Source organism: Trifolium pratense, linkage group LG4 (genome assembly GCF_020283565.1).
Source record: "Trifolium pratense cultivar HEN17-A07 linkage group LG4, ARS_RC_1.1, whole genome shotgun sequence".
NCBI classification, from domain to species: domain Eukaryota; kingdom Viridiplantae; phylum Streptophyta; class Magnoliopsida; order Fabales; family Fabaceae; genus Trifolium; species Trifolium pratense.
The window spans coordinates 24,445,346-24,466,963 of NC_060062.1; the positions used below are offsets into that span (position 1 = coordinate 24,445,346).

General features: G+C 32.1%; 4 protein-coding genes and 1 long non-coding RNA gene across 5 annotated transcripts; 1 reads left to right on the top strand and 4 right to left on the bottom strand.

Moving 5' to 3' along the window:
• Positions 1-1,327: 1,327 nt before the first annotated feature.
• LOC123923181 lies at positions 1,328-3,696 on the bottom strand. Its single transcript, XR_006814310.1, has 5 exons — positions 3,369-3,696; positions 3,122-3,152; positions 1,820-3,013; positions 1,528-1,567; positions 1,328-1,356 (listed from the first exon to the last, which is right to left on the bottom strand). It is a non-coding gene; the product is annotated as an uncharacterized LOC123923181 (long non-coding RNA).
• A 3,186-nt stretch (positions 3,697-6,882) lies between these two features.
• Positions 6,883-7,698, bottom strand: LOC123923508 (eggshell protein 1-like). The gene is made up of 2 exons (XM_045976195.1): positions 7,501-7,698; positions 6,883-7,425 (listed from the first exon to the last, which is right to left on the bottom strand). The coding sequence occupies exons 1-2, from the start codon at positions 7,592-7,594 to the stop codon at positions 7,163-7,165; spliced, it is 357 nt and encodes a 118-aa protein (XP_045832151.1). The 5' UTR covers positions 7,595-7,698; the 3' UTR covers positions 6,883-7,162.
• A 5,797-nt stretch (positions 7,699-13,495) lies between these two features.
• Positions 13,496-14,338, bottom strand: LOC123924538. The gene is made up of 2 exons (XM_045977465.1): positions 14,170-14,338; positions 13,496-14,093 (listed from the first exon to the last, which is right to left on the bottom strand). Exons 1-2 carry the CDS (start codon positions 14,261-14,263, stop codon positions 13,783-13,785), a joined length of 405 nt encoding a protein of 134 aa, XP_045833421.1. The 5' UTR covers positions 14,264-14,338; the 3' UTR covers positions 13,496-13,782.
• Positions 14,339-14,949: 611 nt separating this feature from the next.
• On the bottom strand, positions 14,950-18,691 carry LOC123923483 (WEB family protein At2g40480-like). Its single transcript, XM_045976170.1, has 2 exons — positions 18,298-18,691; positions 14,950-16,992 (listed from the first exon to the last, which is right to left on the bottom strand). The coding sequence occupies exons 1-2, from the start codon at positions 18,487-18,489 to the stop codon at positions 15,577-15,579; spliced, it is 1,608 nt and encodes a 535-aa protein (XP_045832126.1). The 5' UTR covers positions 18,490-18,691; the 3' UTR covers positions 14,950-15,576.
• A 1,998-nt stretch (positions 18,692-20,689) lies between these two features.
• On the top strand, positions 20,690-21,352 carry LOC123922337 (ESX-1 secretion-associated protein EspE-like). The gene is made up of 2 exons (XM_045975063.1): positions 20,690-20,774; positions 21,063-21,352. Exons 1-2 carry the CDS (start codon positions 20,690-20,692, stop codon positions 21,350-21,352), a joined length of 375 nt encoding a protein of 124 aa, XP_045831019.1.
• Positions 21,353-21,618: the final 266 nt, after the last annotated feature.

Consider the following 21,618-nt stretch of genomic DNA (forward strand, 5'->3'; position numbering starts at 1 on the left):
GGAAACAGATTTAATAGCGCTTTATTTTAAAAATGCTATTATAGGTCATATATTTAATAGCGCCCGTGCATAGAGCGCTATTATAGGCTTCAAATATACTTGCTTTAATAGCGCCCGCAGCTACCTATAATAACGCTTTCTTGAATAATCGCTATTAAAGGTCTTTTTTTTTAGAAAAAAAAAATCCATTTTTTTATTAGGCTATACTTGAATAAAAAAAAAGAGCCAACAATTTTCATTGATTAGAATCAAACACCACATAAGACATTCAAATTGTGTACCATACAAAAGTATTGGCTACAAAATATGCTACTCAAATCTAATTACAAGTTACTAATGTATAATACAATGGATATCTTCAAATCCAAATACAATTTGCATTTAAACTAATCAATATATGAATTACAGAGCATTAAATACATTGCAAAGCATTGATAAGCAATGAGATGCAAAAATCATAAAACTAGCTAAATATAAAAGACACCATTGATACGCCAAAATTCACGTCCTTGATCTTTCAAATAAAGAGTAGAAGTAAAAGCACCATTGATCCCTCTCTGCATACAATAATGTTTGCAACTGTTGTCTTGTCAACACCACCATTGTTGGCATATACCCATTTGTTTTCATGTCTGCATATAGTTATAATCAAAGGTTCATACTCACTTTATTGTTTGAAGCACTCCAAAGAAAAACACAAGTGCCCAGTCCCACTGCTAGAATATTTTGTGAAGACCAGTCCACAAGATTCAAGTAAAAGTCATCTTGAAGTGAAGGGGTATCCAGAACCTGCAAAAAACACTTGTTCAATTTTAGCAATCAATATTCATAAATCAGTATTAGTTCTCTAAGTACTTTTTTCATTGTATCAAAGACAAACACCGTTAAATACTTAAACTTGCAAAGGTTTTAGAGCTTGAAAGGTGAACAATGCACAAACAATTTTAATTCTAGAGTTCAAAAAATCAACTTTATTTAAAAAGAACAAAGGACTCAAACTGGTCAACTTTATTTATTTGAAAACTCTATTCGAAGTTGCTCATAAGGCTTGCATTGTACTAGCACGACTCGGGTCTAAATCAAAATCACAAAACTAATTTGTAAAATATGATTGTCATGAATGGAAATTGAGGGCATACAAAAAGGGGAATGCAACGGTCATCGAACTAACCTTTGTGTTGGTGAAGTGATCGTGCGGTGGGGATGAGGTGATGCAATGGTGATGGTGAAGAGAGCTTATGCGTTCGGTGACAGAGAATAAGAGAGAACTTCAATTAAATACCTTCAAATCAGGTAATATCAGAACCATCCAACAAAGTCAAACATTGCCAAAGTCCAATTTCTATCCTCTTTTATCTAAACCCAAGCATAACAGTGGATTCCATCAAATATGTATGTTATAGTTAGAGACCAAAGCCATAAATGAACTCCATTGTTGAACACACATACACAAAAACAATCATATAGAAATTCCATTATTGAATATGTATATCCAATTACATCATGCAAAATGTGAGTTAAGCATACCTGCAATGACAAATAGAACTTCCACAAGTAATATGTTGACCTACCAAACAAAGAAATAACATTTTTTCAATCTTCAGAATATGGTTGAACAATATTTTCAATCTGAGAATTAAACTCAAAGCTACAAACAGATCAAAATAGGAAAGTATCTAACCAAATTGGTACATCTAATGAAGTAAAGGTTCATATATCAGTTATCTTGAAAATTAAATAAATATTCACAAGTCATGAAAGCTTTCTTGTTATACCCGTCAATGCAGGAAAGATTACAAAAAAGATCTATTTAACTTACATATTAATTGCTTTAGTACCATCCAAATATGTATTGTTTTAATAATGTTGTATGGTTTGAATAAGTTCTTGGGACTGTGCTGCTACCTTCCATTGGCCTCTTCTTTCACAAGATTCAAGGCACTCAAAATTTCAAATGATGCCGCAACATACCCTCACTACAAGAAATTTGAGCTATATCACTACCACTGAAATCCTCCATCCTTTGTTGTGACCTATATTATGCAATACAAGACCTCTTTTAGAAAACTATGGCTATAATTTTTTATAAACATTCTTTATATATACAATAATAAAGTAGAAAAAGGTTAGACAATTTTCATAGCTATTCTTATACTAAATTGAGGTTTTGTATCTGTGTTTGTGATAGATACAAAGTATACAAATGAGACATCGCATTTTAAAGCTGAATTATCCAACACGAGAGATCCACACGCACCCTTTAGTTCCTGTAACTCAAAATCCAACACACACCCATGTTAATTCATCCAAAAAGGTACATGACTAAACCAGAAAAGAACAAAAAAAATCATTTTGAAAGTAAAAACCGGAAGAAAAAAAAAAACCATATAGGATAGAATTTTGATCTTTAATCAGCAGAGTTCGAAAGAGCTTCAGATTATGAACAGAGAATCTGAGTTAGAAAGACTGAAATTGTGCAGAGTTAACACCACCAAACATTTATGTAGGAAAATACCACCAAACATACTATTTCAAATGAACCGATTCAAAGAATATTCTGATTCCATCTCAAAGAAACAATTCAATAAAACCAACTCAACAACACCACATCTAGAAACCACTCCTACAAAAAGCAAACACGCCACAGTCTGAAGCAGGGACAACCGCACCAGAAGCAGATTAACATAATGACCGCATCTATAACCATCTACTGTCACTTTCTTCACATCTTTGACTTGTATTAAGAAGATCATTCTTCCTTCTATTATATAGAAATTTGACTAATCCTATCAAAGTATCCTATAATATTTCAATTATCCAACATATATCAGCATAATCACAAAAACTTACCAAGGCCATTAATTTTCTATGTTTAAGAATGTTGAGATTTTAGAAATATAAGTAGTACATCATAAGAATTCTGTCACTCTTCATCACTAAATGCAACTTGCAGCTTCAAATGCAAGTATCCTCCCCCAAGTGAAAACATGTCTTCCCAACCTGATATGTGCTCCTGCCAGTTAATTACTGCATCATGTTAGAAACATTTAATCTTTGATCAACTTTAGAAAAAATATCTAAACCTTTATATCAAATGACATCTTATCAATCAAAATATAACCTGGACGTGATATTTCATTTCCTTCAGCATCCTGAATTTGGAAAAAGGAAAAAAAACATAAATTACCATAAAACTTTAAGAACATGCGTATACTTTAATTTGTGCAACAAAAATTAGTAGAATTGAATTTGCGCATAACATGTGGAAAAAAAGAACAGCATAATTCCAAAATCAGACAATTTTAATCAATTTGATAGAAATAAAAATAACAGAAAAAAGTGTTGTTGATTGAGTAAGACCGACTAACCTAACCACTTATGACAAGATGGAGGTTCAACTGCGATGAACGATGGCGGAACCATGAATTTCTGGGTAAACGAGTTTGAAACGATGGACAATGATGAACGATGGGGAAAGATGGTTTTACGGTTTTAGCGAGTTCTCTAGGTTCGATTGATTTTTAATTTAGGGTTTAAATGGGATTCTGGGTTCAATCGATTGAGATTTAATGGGGTTTAGGGTTTTAATGAGTTTATGGGTGAGTGAGAACGAAGTGAAGAACGGTGAGTGAGAACAGTTTGAAGAAGGTCGTTGGGTTTGAGTGAGATTGAACTAAGGTACAAAGGAGAGAAGAGTAGAAATTGAACAAAGGAAACTGTAAGTTTATCTATGTTTTTTGTTTTTATTATTCAGCAACCAAAGGGTCAAAGGTTCGACACCCACCCCACTACAAATTTTAATTTATTTATTTTCCTTACTATAGCGCTCATGTAAAACGCGCTGTCATAGAGTTACGCATTTATAGATTTAATAGCGCTTTTCTTAAAAGCGCTATTGTAGCACTCCTGGGTTCAAGGTTTTAAAAGCGTTTATTCTAAAAAGCGATATTAAAAGGCTCCGTGTTTAATTTTTAATAGCGCTTTTCTAATAAGCGCTATTAAATAGGCGCTATTAAAGCTCATTTTTGTAGTAGTGAATATATATAAAACCTAATGGACTCTAAACTAACAGGCCCAATAACATAACCTATTATTTTATTAACTAACACATACTCTCAAACTCATTATGCATCAACAAGAAGCATTATGAGTTTGTCAAACAAAATACGAAAATAAAATAAACTAACAAATAAAATAAACTTCTAACATCACCCCTCAAGCTAAAGCTTACTAAGCTTAAAGCTTGTTACAAATTAGCCCTGACAATAAATCAACCCAATTAAGATCATGACCAACGGAGAGCAGCAATTCACAGTCAACAGAGAAACCATCAAAGAGAAGAGCAACCAGAAGTGCATCCAAACAGAAGAATCAATAGGGGGAAGTGCAATACAATAAGAAGAGAAGTGCAATAGGGAGAAGTGCAATGCAATCAGAAGAGAAGTGCAATTGGGGGAGAAGTGCAATACAATCAGAAGAGAAGTGCAATATGGAGAAGTGCAATGCAATCAGAAGAGCAATGGGGGAGAAGTGCAATGCAATCAGAAGAGAAGTGCAATAGGGAGAAGTGCAATATAATCAGAACAGAAGTGCAATAGGGAGAAGTGCAATGCAATCAGAAGAGAAGTGCAATTGGGGGAGAAGTGCAATACAATCAGAGAGAACTGCAATACAATCAGAAGAAGTGCAATAGGGAGAAGTGCAATCAGAAGAAGTCATGGAAAAGTGCAATACAATCAATCAAAAGAAACCAAATTGTGAGCACCGACTCAACAAACAACCAAATTGTGAGCATTTTGACTCACCAAATGTGAGCACTCACTCACCAAACAAATCAATCTAAACGGAATCAAACCAAAACCAACTAAACCCAAATCAAATCAAATTGAACCAACTAGATCAATCTGTAACTTGCAAGTGCACACATGGTTAATACCAATCATTGAACATAAAAACCAACAATAAGCAACAAATCACTTGTGTTTATAACCTAGTACGTGTGAGCAAAGCGAACGCTACCATCTACAAAGATATTTTGCAATCTTCCCAATCCAACAAAACAATAGAGACAATGAAAGCAAATCAAAAGATGATCATACCAATTGCAATATTGAAATCGGATAAGCGAGGCACCGTTCCAAACAAAATATTCCCAAGTTGAAATTGAAAGAAAAACGAACAATATTTCCAATTTCACTATAGCACACAAAGAGGAGACACGATCCACCATAAAAAGCTATCACCTTGAAACACAAATTGCCACAACATACTTATGATGATGCTTGCAAAAATCAAAGAAACTGCAACACTATTTTCCAGCCGATTCTTTCAAAACAGCACGAGAACGATCCAACAAAATAATTCAAAATACCCAACACTAGCAATCAAACACACGATCTAAAGAGGATCGAAACAAGCTCTCGATACCATATTAGAATCAGAGATACATAAATAGAAAAAGAGAAAGACGGCTAGGGTTTCAATAGAATACCAATAGCTTAACATTACAAAAGAGTTACTAGAGAATATATATAAAACCTAATGAACTCTAAACTAACAGACCCAATAACATAACCTATTATTTTATTATCTAACAAGATATCCACCTCTTACTGATTTGAGCGTCAGAGCATCTGCAGATACAAAATCCCCTTCTACTCACCGGAACGGAAGAGGACCATCAATAGTCATTTATTTATTTATTTTCTAAATTAATCATCCAAACAAACAAGAGAATTTAAATTCTCTCAAAATATTCATCTATCCAAAGACACTCTTAATGTATTACTCTCTATTAGTGGCAATCTAGTTTCTAAAGTCTATTGTTGCATAAAAAAATGTCTATAGTGTTGTTTTTGCGCGCTGATTTCTTTTTGCTGTCCAAATACACTTTAATGTATTACTTATCTATGCACAATACATACTTCGAAATAATTGATATCTATTTTCAATATATATATATATATATATATATATATATATATATATATATATATTTTATAAACACTAAATCAAGTGATTAAACTATGAACCAAATAATTAAAAAATTTAAATATTTATCACCTGTACCGCATATTATTGGTATATATATTTTATTTGTCATTGAAAAATTGTCTGAACATGCCCATTATCATTGTGAGTAGATTTTTTTGGTTACCATTGTGAGCACTAGCGGACCAAGGGGTGGGCTGAGCTGGACCGCGGCCCACTCCCACCCCAAAAAAATATTTTTTTTTGATATTAATTTAAATATATTATTAATGATTTTAAATCACTCGGCAGATATATTTGTACAAATTTTAGTTTAAATATTAATTTAGAATTTATTATTGATGATTATAACTTATAAGTAACTCGTTGCACATATTAGTTCAAATATTAGTGTAAATATTAGTTCATGATTAATTGAATTTATAGTATTAGATAAAATTAGCAATTGAATTAACATATATAAATATGAAATCACATTAAAAAAATATATTTAATTAATATTTAATTTTTTAAGTTCCATATTTTCACATTTGTTGCAATTTTATTCCTATCTCAATTTTTTTTTCTTTTTTGCCATAAAAATAGCGAATTTTAATGCCAAAAAAATGTGAATTTTGGTCTCAAATTTGATATTTCATCTTTGGAGACAATAAATCACTTTTATGGCCAAAAATCACAATTTTTAGAGTAAAAATATAGATTGTTGGTACCAAAATTGTAACCTATGAAAATAGAGGGACCAAAAAATTCAATTCGAAAATAGATCGACTATTTGTCGGCCCACCCACAATATTTTTTCCGGTTCCACCACTGATTGTGAGTAGTTTAATCCTAATTGAGTTATATACCATGTCAGTTATTATTATAATTATTGAAAGTAAAGCAATCAGCTGAGCAAAATAATATGATACGAAATTGTGGTACTTCTTATCCAATTACATGTGATAATAACATAAGACATCTTAATTTAAGGGACATAGAGTAAAATATATATTGACCCGTCCTAAAATATAAATATTAGTCAATGAAAGTGAATACATTTGATCTAAATTTTAAATCAAATACATCAAATTTATTTGACTCATTTTTACTTATATTTTAAAACGAATGAAGTATGATTTAATTATACGGCAAGGGATACAATACACTAAAGCATGAATGCATCTGGTTTTCATGGATCTTCCTCCGGCTCTCCATTTTCGACACCTTCTCCTCCGGGTCCTCCGTTTTCTTCGTCTCCCCAACCCGGTGCTTCATTTTCACTTCCATTCCAATCTCCTTCGTGTTCGTCTCCGCTTTCTCCTCCATGTTCTTTGTCTTCTTCTCCTCCCCCACCTCCCCAACCTCCCCAAGTTCCCGAACCTACCCAATCTCCATGTCCTCCACCATTTCCATCTACTCCAACTTTTGTTTTGAATTCTTCGGTTGCATCAACTGAAATTAAACAAACACGTTTATTAAATATAACAAAAAGATGAACGCAATTATGTGGATAATTTATCTATTTACATTGTTTTCCAAATTTGGATGGCCTTATTGCCACAACAGAGACAAGAATTATTGCACAAAGAAAAAACACGAAGATAAAAGACTTGATTTTCATATTTGATCAACCAAGATTTTAATTCTAGTAAATTATTTGATCAACCAATATATACACATATATTGTGATGGGTCATCGACACCACCTAATGAGTAAATTGGGCTCTTTGATGTTTTGATAAAGCCACTCCCATTTGCAGTGGTCATGTATCTAGCTCTTCGTTGTTTCCATTAATTAGTTAATTAATATATACATATAATAATATAGTATACTAATACTAATTTTTTTTTGACTAATGATAAATTTATAACCTCTCATATAATTAACTAGAGCGCGACCGTGAGATGATATGTATTAGTAAGTTATATGAAATTAATAGAATAATATTTGTTTCGGATTGGCCAAAGTTTAATACAAGCGGTTCAAGTGGTTAAGTTCAGTTCATTTTCACTTCTCCGGGTGGCTTCTCATGTAAGCTAAAGTGATACACGTTAGATTCCATTTCCCTCCGACATCAAATACACTTTTCACAACTCGAGATTATTTGGATTGTTTCCACTTTCATCTAATTAATATTACTTGCATCTTCTCTACCAAAAAAAAAAAAAATTACTTGTCATCCAAAACCGAACCAAACCGCAAATGAATTTGGATCGGATTGGATCGGATTTTTTTTATTTGTCATTCAAAACCGAACCAAACCGCAAATGAATTTATTTTTGGATCGGATGAGTTTTTACCTCAAAACCGATCCCAACCGAACCACGAGCACCCCTACTTGCATCTTTCTCAATATAATATATTCCACTTGACGGAGGTACTTTTGTAAAACATTTTTTTTCCTATATATTTCACATTTATACCGTTTTCATAATCTGTGTAAAAATGGTCAGTCACTCGTTATGAAACAAAGAAAATAAAATACTATGACAATTAAAAACACACTTGATTTGATCATCAATAATCAATAATCAATAATAATATTAATAGCTAATGGCCATCATGAAAATGTACCTAGGAATGTCAATGACTCTTGATGTGATCATCAATATTATTACCCTCCCAAGGATGTCTCCAGCTATCTATCATCCTCAAACCAAATAAGCACAAATTAGTATTAATTAAATATCTACAACTATCTAAAATTAAAACAAGTGACCGCATTATCAAATTTCCAAACGTGTAACTTCACATTATCCTTCTACTCTAAAGGATTTTGTCAGAATAACAGAAAGATGATAAAGACTTGTATGATTAGAATCATTTAGATATATATTTTTTTTTTATATTTTTTTTTTGGTTACTGACGCTATATTTAGTCACTCTCACATATTTAAGAAAAATAGAAAAAGAAAAGAATTAAATAACATATATTTTTTAAATAATTAAATAATATATATTTTAATGTATATAAGATTAAATATTATGTCCAAAAATTTGTAAATTTTTCTAGAAAGATCATCTAAGAAAGAACAAATTGCAAAATATTCTACTAAACTCATTGCAAAATATTTTTCAATTGAGTGGGCGAGGCCCAAAAGAACAACGCCAACGGTTTATAATTTAAAAAAAACAGCAAAAATTTATTTACTGCTTAAAAATTGACATAGCATGTAGATAGCAAAATATTTATGGCTACACTCTGCTTGAAAATTCTTATATAAGAATTTTTCCTTTAAAAGCTACTACAAATGCAATTAAGAGGTCGTTTATTATAGCTTATTTTAGAAAAAAAAATTACTTTTTCTCTAAAAATAATCACTTTTAATTGTTTTGCATTTATTTGTTACAAATTTTTAAAATAATCAGAAGCTAAAAATAATCAGAAAACAGCTAAAAATGAGAGAAAATAAATGTTAAAAGAAGAAAGTTATTTGTAATTAAAAAAATCACTTTTATAAGTTTTGTATCCAAACAAACTAAAGATTATTTTATTTAAAAAAAGTGATTTTTATTATAATAAACAAACACAAATTAATTCAACTTTTCTAAAAATCTCAAAAAACGAATCTCTAAATTATTTGCATCAAAATCATTATTTTTTTAATCTGTAACAAACGGACCCTAAATGGTATTATGTGTGTGCGCTCAAATAATTTATATTTTGGAATTGTGTCCACAACTTGTTGTGGTAAGTGTGAGGTGAGTTAAGTTCAACATTGCTTATAAAAGTGGAGGTTGAACACTTTATAATTAGTGATATGACCCATAAATCTAACTCTTTAAGGTTTTGGGTAAAAGTTTGGTGTTCAACTCATTTATAGAGTTGTTCTTAAGCCCAGTGTGGATGACCCACTTGTTGACATCACATTAGTTTCTAAGAAGCTTTGTCAAAGCGCGTCGCGTTAGTTGGCCCACACAGTCGCCAAGAAGTTTTGACGCCATTTGTTGGCGGTTTTGGCCGCAAGGAAGTTTAAAATTTTGTCATAAACTTTTTGGCAGCTTTAGCCGCCAAGAAGTTAATTTCAATTTTCTTTCCTGCTTGTTGGCGGCTTTAGCAGCTAAGAAATTTAACGAGGAGCAATTTGTTGGCGGATTTTGGCCGTTAGCTAGCTGCCAACAAATTTAATACTTCTTGACCGCTGTTGCTTCTTCTCGAGGGTTTTTGGCCCCCAACAATTTTTTGTTTTCTTGTAATGAGTGGACAAGTGTAAAAAGATTGTTCAAGGCATTTGATCCAATCGATCTAATAGGTTTGTAGATCTTGTTCAGTTCTGTTAGTGGTAAGAAGATTGCTCAAGACCTTTAACCCAATGGATCTGAAAGATTTGCAGACCTGTTATGTTGTGCCTCTAGGGCATCCCTACCATAGATGGTTTCTCTCCCGACCCCCCTCATTTCTTTTCTACCCCCTGAATTTCCGTTTTTGCCCTTGGGGGTACTTCGGTTTATACGAACCGAATTTTTTTGTCATGCTAAAAAATTTCGGTTTATATAAACCGAAATATTGTGTTCCAAAATTTTTTCCAGCTTTCCTGCATAAATTCTGCATGAGACCCTCAACTTCCACAATTTATTTGAAATACTAAACGATGTCCTATTTGAGTAAATGACCACTCGTTGGAAAGATTAGGGTGTCAAGAATACAAATATAATTTTTGTTTTGAGGGTTAACTATCCAATTGGTTCAGTTTGACGAAATAATGGGTACTGGTACAGAAACAGAGCATAAATTTTTCTCAAACTTGTAGGTAGATTTTCTCATACTATACTTAATTAAATTTAACAATTCCGGTGTCAATATTGTAGTAAATTTTGTCTTCTTTACACTGGATAAAAAATTATTAGCATACGACTTATATTCAGAGAGCTATGATAAATTTACCACAGGTATCTCTACAACATTTTGCAGAAACTTTTCTCAAACTTGTAGGTAGATTTTTTCATGCTATACTTAATGAAATTTAATAATTCCGGTTTCAATCTTGTAGTAAATTTTGTCTTCTTTACACTGGATCAAAAATCATTAGCATACGACCTATATTCAGAGAGATATAATAAATTTACCACAGGTAGCTCTACACGAATTTTCACATAAATTTTCCTTCTTTTGGGGGGGTATATGTTATTTCGGTTTATATAAACCGAATTTTTTTTCCATGTTTAAAAACTTCGGTTTATATAAACCGAAGTTTGTTGGCAAAAAAATTTCATACTGCAAGGGGCAAAATGAGATTTTTGGGGGGTAGAAAAAAAATGAGGGGGGTTGGGAGAGAAAACTTCCCTACCATATAGTTTGTCTAACGTTGGACTTTATAGGATGGCCATGTCTTTAGTATTCAAATGGGCCATCGGTCCACTCCAGAACAAAAACTTATTTTAATATATATGGTTAGAAATTTTTAGCTTAATAAAGCAATAATGTATTAAAAATTAGTCAACAGATTAAAAAAATAGTTAATATTATTAAAACAATTATGGTATACACATTATTAGCATTTAAATATTTTTCATTATGATATCTCGGAGGAGACTCACTTTGCCTATAAATAATTAGACATTGTTTAACATATCACTCAATATTAGATATCCATTTTATTTTTCTTTGCAACATAAGCTTCGTTATAATGAAAAGTTTTCTGAAGATGTTTGTGAAGTTTGTGGTGTTAATTGCTGCTGTTGGAAGTGCTCTCGTTGACAATGTACAAGGTATACCACCTTGTTGCCCAAATCCTAATTTAGAATGTCAACCAATTCATTGTCGTGTTCCCCCGTGTTGCAAGCCACCATCCTTCCAGTGATACTAAGCTTTAAAACATTTCAATTCTTCTATATTAACAAACCAATCATCATCATTTTGTAATTGAGAAAATTTTATATCCTACATAATAATTATGTAATAATTATATGAATAAGATTGATTAATTTAAATTATAGTTTCTTGTTCTCTATTAATTATCTATGCATTTTATAAGAGTTAAGTATTTTTGTGAATATATATTCATATCTTGATTATAATAGAACTGTTTATCGAGTAGGTCTTATAGGTTAATCGATTATATGAGTAAATAAATGATAAATTATAAGGTATTAATCGATCTTTAAAGTGGCAATTAATACTGATAATTTTACAACGGTTTCCATTAGGATTTGAATTTTCATCCCTTGAAGTAACAAGGCCAAACTTTTAACACCAGGATAAACTAGTTATCATACCCGTGCGATCAATAACTGTACATTAAATATATTATTTTTTTTTTGGCTAATAAATAAAATAATTCATATCCGTACGCAGAAACCAAAAGGCTTAATTACACATTTGGTCCCTTACGTTTATTTTAGGTTTCAATTTAGTCTCTTACGTTTAAAAAGTATCAATTTGGTCCCTTACGTTTATTTTAGGTTTCATTTTAGTCCTTTCCGTCAATTTTGTCACATTGCCAATTTGCATATGTGGACAGACACGTGGCACTTGTACACACTGACACGTGTACTGTTGAAATGGTGCTAGTGACAAAACTAACAGAAATGACTAACTTGAAACCTAAAATAAATGTAAGGGATCAAATTGATACTTTTTAAATATAAGAGACCAAATTGAAACCTAAAATAAACGTAAGAGACCAAATGTGTAGTTAAACCAAACCAAAAATATTTAGGCTATTATATTATTGACATTGTGTAATGCATTTCCACCAACTCATGTAAACTTGGAAGTACAAACAATTCTACAAATTTCAATTTTTTTTATAAACTACATTTAAAGTGGTATTTATAAGGTTGTCGTCATCATCAACGACTAAAATCTTCAAACCATTTCTCGATGTGACTCTCGACACATCAACGTATATTAATGTTGCCGTCTTTGAGTCATTTAATGTTGGTCAATGAGAATGAACCAAGTCAAGTTGCCACCCAAAGATGCAATAAATATATTAAAAATTGTGATTAATTCTGTCTTTTAAACTTTATTGAAAAACTTTAGTCAAAAAAAAAAACTTTATTGAAAAACAAGGTTAACATTTTGAATTCATAATTTAATCACAATTAAAGCACATGTTTTAGTGGTTGAAAGACTTCATTGTAAACAAATGATGCCGGTTTGATTCCTATGCTAAACAAATTTCTATTTTTAATATAAAGCTATGTTCTACATTGTCGATCAATTATAATGATCCGTTGATCATAAATGATTGAATTTGATAAAAAATTGTCTTTTTTTTACGGTGATAAAAAATTGTCTTCTTGACAAAAAAAAATGTCTTAAAAATCGCACATATGGTTTCCTTGTTTTAGATTTGATCTAATTAGAAGATTTTTTTTTTCTTCATATAAAATAATCATGTACTTTTATATCATTTTGTATTTAGAATAGTTAAATTCGCCAAACACTATAATTTTATTATACTAATTTTTCAGCTATAATCTATAAGTTATCGGTTATAAACTAACTTATCAGCTAATTTATAGCTTAATTTTACTGAACAGAGTTTTAGCACTAACATGGTTATGGAGATACCAACTATCTTCATTTAGTTATTGTGGTTCCTTGATGGTCCTGGACCTTATTTTGGTTGTGTTCATAGCATTTGTTTCAATGTATTTCTATCTTTTATCATCGATGTTGATGTTGATATACTTATTGTGGTTCCTTGATTTACTTATTTTGAGTTATATATACATATTATATTAATGTTTTATATTTAAAACAGCCATTTGAACAAGTAATACTCCATATTGAATGGGATACAAAACACACATACATGCATGTGTCTGGTTTTCATAAATGTTCCTTAAAATATTCACTTTCAATACCTCCTCCACCTTCTTCTCCAGATTTCACCCCCTACTGAAACTACTCGTTGTCCTTGTCGGATTTCTCCTCCGGGCGATCCTTTGTTTTTTACTCCTTCCGAACTTCCGTTGTTTCCTCCTCCATTGTTTTTTCTCTTTGTTGGTAATCCTCCTGCCCAACCTCCCTGTTTCCAACCTCCATTTCGCCAACCTCCCATATCTAAATCACCATATTTTCTTCTCCGGTTTACACCACGTCCATCTCCGCCCCATCCTTCGTCCTTATCTACAACAACTTTTGTTTTGGATTCTACATTTACACCATCTACATTTCAAATAAACAAAATATATTAAATATAATAACAATAAATAGCATTTGTGTGAATAATTTGTCTATATACCTTGTTCCCCGTATTTAGAAGGTCTTATTGTCACAATAGAGACGAGAATTATTGCACAAAAAATGAACATGAAGATAAAAGACTCGATTTTCATCCTAAATATATCCCAAGTTTAATTGAATTCAAATATGAACTCATAGGAGTTATATAATTTATAGTGATCATGGGACAAGATAAATATAAGAATTACAAAAATAGCTTGATTATATAAACTATATCATATAAATTATGTGGTGTATTATAAAGGCCAACACCACTATCATACGCAAACGTTCCATCATGCTTTGATAATGGCACTTATTCGCAGTGGTCATGTATCAATTTTGTTGTTTTAATATTCATGTTTAGTGTACAATATAATAAAAATGAAATTTTGTTACAATGAGTTACTTATAGTAGAAGTAACCCTCATTATAAATTAGCTACACAAGCATACATATATACATTTAATAACTTATCTATGGTTGTTACAATAAGCTGTTCAATGGCGGGAAATGATATATAAAGCATTAACTTGTATTACAAGTTACTGCTCTATCGGTTAAGCATTTTAATTAACATATGTTTCCTCGGATAGATATATTGTGGAGCACACTAGCTATCAAACATACTTTGTCACATGTGGAAAATAGTCGTAAGTAATCTCGCGTGCTAGGGAATGTGTTGGTTCATTGCAATTGTTTGAATTGGAAAACAACTCTGTCTTAGAAGAATCAATCATTAACATCTTCATATGACATTATTTGTGTTGTAACTGAAAAATATGACACTGTTTGTAAATATGAAATATCAAAACTTTTTATTCAATTGCCTCACAACATAAGTTAAAATTCAATTACAAAGAATTCATATTAGAAAAAAAGAAAGAAGGTAAAGAACAATTAAAAAAAATCTTGTGAAACTGTCATGTTTCAAACTAGGATGTGCACCAGCACCAAGATGTTCATGGTGTCTAGAGAATCCAAAAACACAGAAATCTGCATCACATGCTACAAATAGTGAAATGTCATTAATAATTTCACCTAAACCTTTAAGACTGTGGTTTTGTTTTCTCATAACATCCTCATGAAATCCATTAACCAACATGGGACTGTAAACTCGCATTAAATCTTCAATATACTCCCCCTCGAGTGAGGGAACATAACACCACACCTTCTCGCAATACCTTAAATTAATAGGTAAAATCATAAACAAGCTGTCCTCGTATATTATCTTCACGAAACTCATTATTAACCACACAAATATCTGAACTTGCACTTCAATTCCCAATACATACTATAGTACCTTCGTACGAACAACATAACTTACAAAATCAAACTCCAACACATACCCAACCAAAAAGCTCACATAACATAAGAATGGCAGCACATTGATGCACAAGCTGAGGCATACGCATTAGGATTAAATTCATGTCTTTTTATCATTTCGCTTTCCCAAGGGGAATGATATTCGGATGAATCCAAACATCTTCCTCTGAGCTACAGACTGCTTTTGATCGCTCCCGTCATTCTCATGTTCAGTTGGAAGAGTTTGATTTTCCTTCAATGATCGAAGCATTTGACTCAACGCTACCTTGGTTTCCGCATGCTCTTCCATCTCTTTTGTTATAGTATATTCGTCAGTAACCTGCTTTCTGCTAAGTAGATCTCTCATTGAAACTGAGGACCTTACGGCAGGCTTGGAAGCTTGACGATTTTGAACTACATTGAACTTGTTTCGCTTAATTGAGTTGTGCATAGCCCGACCCTTTACATTGTTTTCAGGAATCCATCTTCTTAGAGCCTCTTCAGCAGCACGTTGCTTTCTGTTTGCATTTTCAATACCGTTTAAAGCTTCTGTTAAAATTTGTTTGCTACGCTGAACTTCATCGGTTGCTTCCTCTAATTTTTTCAGAATAGTTAGCTTAGAAGCACTTGCTTCATTGATTTTGAAATTGGCATGTATTATTTTCTTCAAGATAGACTCTTCATGCATTTGAAATTCGGGATTTAGAGTAGAGTACATCTCTAATGCAGAAGTCACTTTCTGATGTTCTCGTGTAGAAAATCGCGATGAAATATCAACACCAGAAAGAGCCTTGATTTCAGCAAGAGCTACCGCTTCGGCTGCCATTGCGGCTTCTTCCATCTTTTTAGCTGCAAACCACCTCATCTCAGCATTCTTAATACTAAACTCATTCTCTCCATACTCAATCCCTTGCTTCGAAACTTCTGTGGATCTTGATTCAACCATTCCATTGTACTGTTCAACATCTAACTTGAAATCCCTCGCAACATTTTGTGGAATGTCAAAAGTAAAATCCTTTTCTACAGGAGATTCTGGTGGCTTTGAGGTTTCTTTTTTAGCCACATTTTGAGCCGAGATAGCTGCAAACTTTGAATGTAGATTCTCTCGTGTCCTCTCGAGAAAAAGTCTCTCCTTCTTCATCTTTTTATTCAAAGTTTCGACAGAAGATTGTATTGTCCCGAGATCAGTTATAGTTTTACCAAGGTTCCTCTTAGCTTCTTTTAATTCGGTTAAGAACATATCAGGCGATGAAGCAGCGCAGGGGATTGGACTTTGCAATATTGGTTCTCGATGGTTGACATTGTTTTCATAATTTTTAACAGGGGCTTTAATCTGTTCACATGAATTCACATCTTGAGTTGCACAACATTTCAGTGCTTCGGATTGTAGTTGCTGCTTTAGTTTCTCGAGAATCGTTTTAGCAGATCCTAGTTCTTCAAGCACATCAAGTGTTTCCAGTTCTTTCATTATCAAATCCTTTTCCAACTTCGCTGCTTGTTCCTCGATTTTCTTTATGTCGAAGTCTTCAATACTGGTCTGCAAATGATAATCTTCAACATCAGACAGTGAATTACAAAGGAAAATACTGTTCTGCTATGTACTCTACTACATGTATGATATCTTTTGCAAGTCAGATATTATTATAGTTGTGAAATCGAAACTAAACCAGATAAATATAAAGAGGCACAACGGCCAGAAGTTCATTAAATAAGATTGCATTTCATTGTGAGTGATGCTTAGACTAAGACTGTACTGCACATAGCTCCATTATATGATAATGATACAAGATCATGGACAAAATTAGTGGTTTAATCTCTCCGGCTCATATGCATCTCCTTGTCTCGTGGCTTCGTGGTCAAGTTCAGTTCTCAGAATCTAACCGTCAATGTTTTATGTGTAAATAGTAAATGATAAAAAATGGCATCAGATAAGTTTTTATATACTAACCATGTAAAACAACTTCTTTTACACATACATATAATCAAATCATACAATAAAAACACTATGTTATGTTAGCTCATAAAGTATCTCCGCAAATATCTATGTGGTGAAATGTAATTTGATGCATGCAGCGTTGTCAAATTGGGATATAACGCTGCTATATCAATATAGCACAGAAGATTTTGAGGAATCTGGTATGAAAACTACAAAGCCATCTTAAAAGTTCACTATTAGGGCAATTGCAGCCACCATTCAAGTAGCTGCTAGGTAACTTATTTCAACAACTATGTGGTTTCTTCTATTTGCAAGCAACACTATATTCAATTTCACATAGCAGATTTTTGGCATTCCTATATTTTCCGCAATCCACTACCGATAACACTTGATGCATGCATAATTTTTCTTTTTTACATCAATGAATGTGGGAGGTGTTGTCACTATAATCCTAAATGCGTCAAAATTGCAAACACGTCTCTAGTGCTTCTTTTGTTAGTATCTTTTTGAGTTTCTAGACAAAGTAACAAATACAACTGAAACTTACATACTGCGAGGTCCCGGATTCGAACCCAGGTGAAGACGCCCAACCTAGTAATATATTGACATTGTCAATTGAGCTAGCTATGACTTATGAACCTTTTGTTAGTAATTTTATGATAGACTAAATTCACCAACGAAAAACACATTTGAGGAATAAATTGACAACCTTAAACAGATTTGACAATCAAAATGACAAATAAAAATTACACTAACATATAATATTTGCAATTTCTATACATTCAGGGATCAATGTGATCACGAATTATTATGGGACCTTAAATCTTAATAGCATATATAAACAAAATGACACACACTAGAAAACAAATTATTATTAAATAACAACTAAAAAAAAAGAAAACTTACATAAGCTTCACCAAGCCTATAGAGAGGTAACCAAGGTCCACTTCCACCAAAACGGGTAACCGCTTCCTTAACAGACTCAAACGGCATTGACGTATCAACTTCAGCTCTCGAACTAACTCTTCTTATTCCATGACCCGACCCGGTTCCGTTTTCCAATGAATCTTCTTCTTCCATCATCACCTTCTCCGCCATAGAATTCAGAGAAGAATCTAGAACTACTACTACTACTACTAATGTTACATGAAGATTTGAGCTTTAACTTTTGTAATGCATTCATTTATTATGGTGTGTGTGTGTGAGTGTGATGATTGTTTGGAGGGACCGAGTTTTGAACTGAGTTGAAAAAGGGAGAGTGAGTTAGGGAATCGGGTGAAAGGGGAAAAGAGAAAAGGGGAAAGCGGTTATAAAGGATGATGCTTTAGCTTTTTGAGGTTGTTGTTTGGTTGGTGGAAGGAAAAGTCAAAGAAATTGGTGGAATAATGTTGTGAAATGTAACCAATGAAAATAAGCCATGTCATTGATTTTGAGGAAGTGAAGGTAAGCTTGGTTTTCATGTCTGTGTGATTAGCCTAGATTTGGACCGTGATTTGCGGTTTAGTATGTTTTTATCATGTGTTGAAAGTCATCAGCTTCCAAAAAGACCGATTTCGGGAAAATTTGAGTTTGATTTTTGAGTGGAACAATTTTTTTGTCAGATTTTACTTATTTCGAATTCTAGACTATTAGGAACCAAAAAGTTTTGTAGTTTAATTAAAATTTTGAATTTGATTTTGATATTTAGTAGTCTTAAAACTCTTAGGGTCCGTTTGATTCGCTAAAAAATAAGGACTGGACAGGACAACTGTAGTTGTACTGTGTTTGATTGCAAAACTGTTTCAGGAACTGGACAAACTGGGAAGCAATGGACAGGACAAAAACAGAATTTTTTGTACCTCACTAAACCACAGCACAACTTTTTGTCCGCAGTACAAGTTGTCTAAAATGCCAAAATACCATTTTATTAACAAAATATCGTATAAGACAAAAAAATGTTCAATATCCCAAAAGTTTGTTCTGTGCTGTTCTGTCATGTGTTGTGCCGTTCTGTCTTGTACTATTCTGTCCAGTACTTACCCTTTAACAAATCAAACACACCCTTATATTTATTAATTGTTAGTTGGTTTTATGGTGATTGACGTTGAACTTGGTAGGAATGACAACGATTCGATCCCTTGTAAGTGCGATTGGGAGGGGCTGGAATCAGATTAGGCGGTCCAGTGAGCCGGATATTGACGATGAAAAAAAAAAGAACTCTTTGAGAGAGTTTGTCACATATTTGAGTCCAATAAAACTCAGAGATTAATATCTGCAATTGCGCACAGATGATATTTGATTTGCGCCAAAAAAAAGAAACAACACCGTATTAAACAATTTTAGTAATGGGTTATGCTAGAGAATAACTTTTCACATCATTAAAACATTGAATGCACAATTTATGAGATAAAACTTCTATATTTGTATCCTTAACTAGTGCCCCGGGGGCACTGTTTAGCAACACCAACTATTTAACAATCAATCTAGGGGTAGTCAATAGAAACACCAACTATAATCGTACTTGAAAATCATTTGATATGTTATTGAGACCCATCAAAATTTACGTTATCTAATAAACCGTTAATATTGATATCTCTCAATAACATATCAAATAGTTTTCAATTTTTCTATGGATGATCTATATGATATAAACTTTCAATCCAACGGTGGATTTTATAAAATTCGTATATTCGTTATAATATTATTCATGACTGGTCCACCATGAACCACTTGATGAAGTGATTCATATTAGAATTTACCCCTTAAACTAATAGTTCAAAGATTGTTGTCGCATAAATGCTTAACCACCATAGGGATTCTAGGAATAACTTTCCAAATAAAGTTGTTTATTTTTTGAAGAATAATAAAGTTGTTTATTGTCTTCTACGAAATTATATATTTCCTTGTTCATATTTAAATTATATAATTGATATTTATTTTATTGTTTACATATAATAATATTATTGTTTTTAATTAAAAATATTATTACCTTATAAAGACATATTAATATATATATATATAATAGGAAATTTTATGCACATATAAAGCGCCATAATTGATGAATAAGATGGAAAATATTTTTTAAGTTTTATGAGACAAAAAATAATAAATGATTTTTTCAGAGAATAAAAGTATTTCAATATCTATGATTAAAAAAAAAGTATTTCAATATCTTACCGTTTATGTTTATAGGTATAAAATAAAATTATAACTTACCAATAATGTTTAATAGACTAGTAGACTATATATATTGTACCTTTTGTTCAAATTTTTATCAAGCAAACTTTTAGTTTTTATAATTTTGACTTACTTCTGAAAAATGTCTTCTAAACTAGCCTTGCTCATCCAAGGCCTCTTTATTGTCGTTGTTTTGATCTCTTCTTTAGGGGAAGCTAGGAAATTGGGTAAGATTTTCCCAAACTTTAAAAAGAGTTGTTTTTCATTTTGTTTTTATTTTCACGGATAATAATTTAACATGAAATAATAGTTATAATATCTACTCATATTGACATTTTATTTGCAATTTGTGATCATATCATGCACCTAAACATTACATATGGATATATGTTATATTTAAACGGTAACTAACAAAATTTGTGAAAATTGTGTTCATTAGCATAAATTACTATTTTAGAGATAAATTTGATGGAGGATATCCATAATTTGAGTTTTATTTTTCATGGTTTTTGCAGTTGAGGTTGCTACAAAGTCAACTAATGTGGACGGTGCAAGTATTGATTGTTTTATACCTGGTATTCCATGCATACCAGGAATCCCATTCCCAAATATACCAGGTATACCATCAATTCCAGGCTTACCCATACCGGTAATTCCAGGAATACCCATACCAACAATTCCAGGTATACCAACAATACCTGGATGGCCTTGGACACCAAGTCCACCTTCAACTCCTAAAACACTTAATCCAACTTATGAATCACCCAGCTCAACTACGATATCGCCAAGTTCAACTCTTGAATGACAAAGTTCACATTATGAATTACTTAGTTCGCCTACTGGATTACCAACTTCACCTTATAAATCGCCAAGTTCTCGTTCACTTTGCGCAACCTACAATAATGTGTGGCTAATGTTTATTTGCAAGAAAATAATGTTTTTTGTTTAATGAAAGCAAAAAATAATGTTGATTGTCTCATTATATGATACTTATTTGAACATATTTTTTTAATGAATGCCTTTGTCCAAAGTTGTGAAGGACATGCTTATTAAAGTTGTGTTGTTGGCTAT

Bases quoted from the DNA above. Each gene is read 5' to 3' on its own strand.
- LOC123923483 (XM_045976170.1), bottom strand. From the start codon at position 18,489: ATGGCGGAGAAGGTGATGATGGAAGAAGAAGATTCATTGGAAAACGGA. The intron at 16,993-18,297 runs GTAAGTTTTCTT...TATCATTTGCAG, and splicing joins ATAGGCTTGGTGAAGCTTAT to ACCAGTATTGAAGACTTCGA.
- LOC123922337 (XM_045975063.1), top strand. From the start codon at position 20,690: ATGTCTTCTAAACTAGCCTTGCTCATCCAAGGCCTCTTTATTGTCGTT. The intron at 20,775-21,062 runs GTAAGATTTTCC...TGGTTTTTGCAG, and splicing joins AGGGGAAGCTAGGAAATTGG to TTGAGGTTGCTACAAAGTCA.
- LOC123923508 (XM_045976195.1), bottom strand. From the start codon at position 7,594: ATGAAAATCAAGTCTTTTATCTTCGTGTTTTTTCTTTGTGCAATAATT. The intron at 7,426-7,500 runs GTAAATAGATAA...GTTTAATTTCAG, and splicing joins ATCCAAATTTGGAAAACAAT to TTGATGCAACCGAAGAATTC.
- LOC123924538 (XM_045977465.1), bottom strand. From the start codon at position 14,263: ATGAAAATCGAGTCTTTTATCTTCATGTTCATTTTTTGTGCAATAATT. The intron at 14,094-14,169 runs GTATATAGACAA...TTTGAAATGTAG, and splicing joins TTCTAAATACGGGGAACAAG to ATGGTGTAAATGTAGAATCC.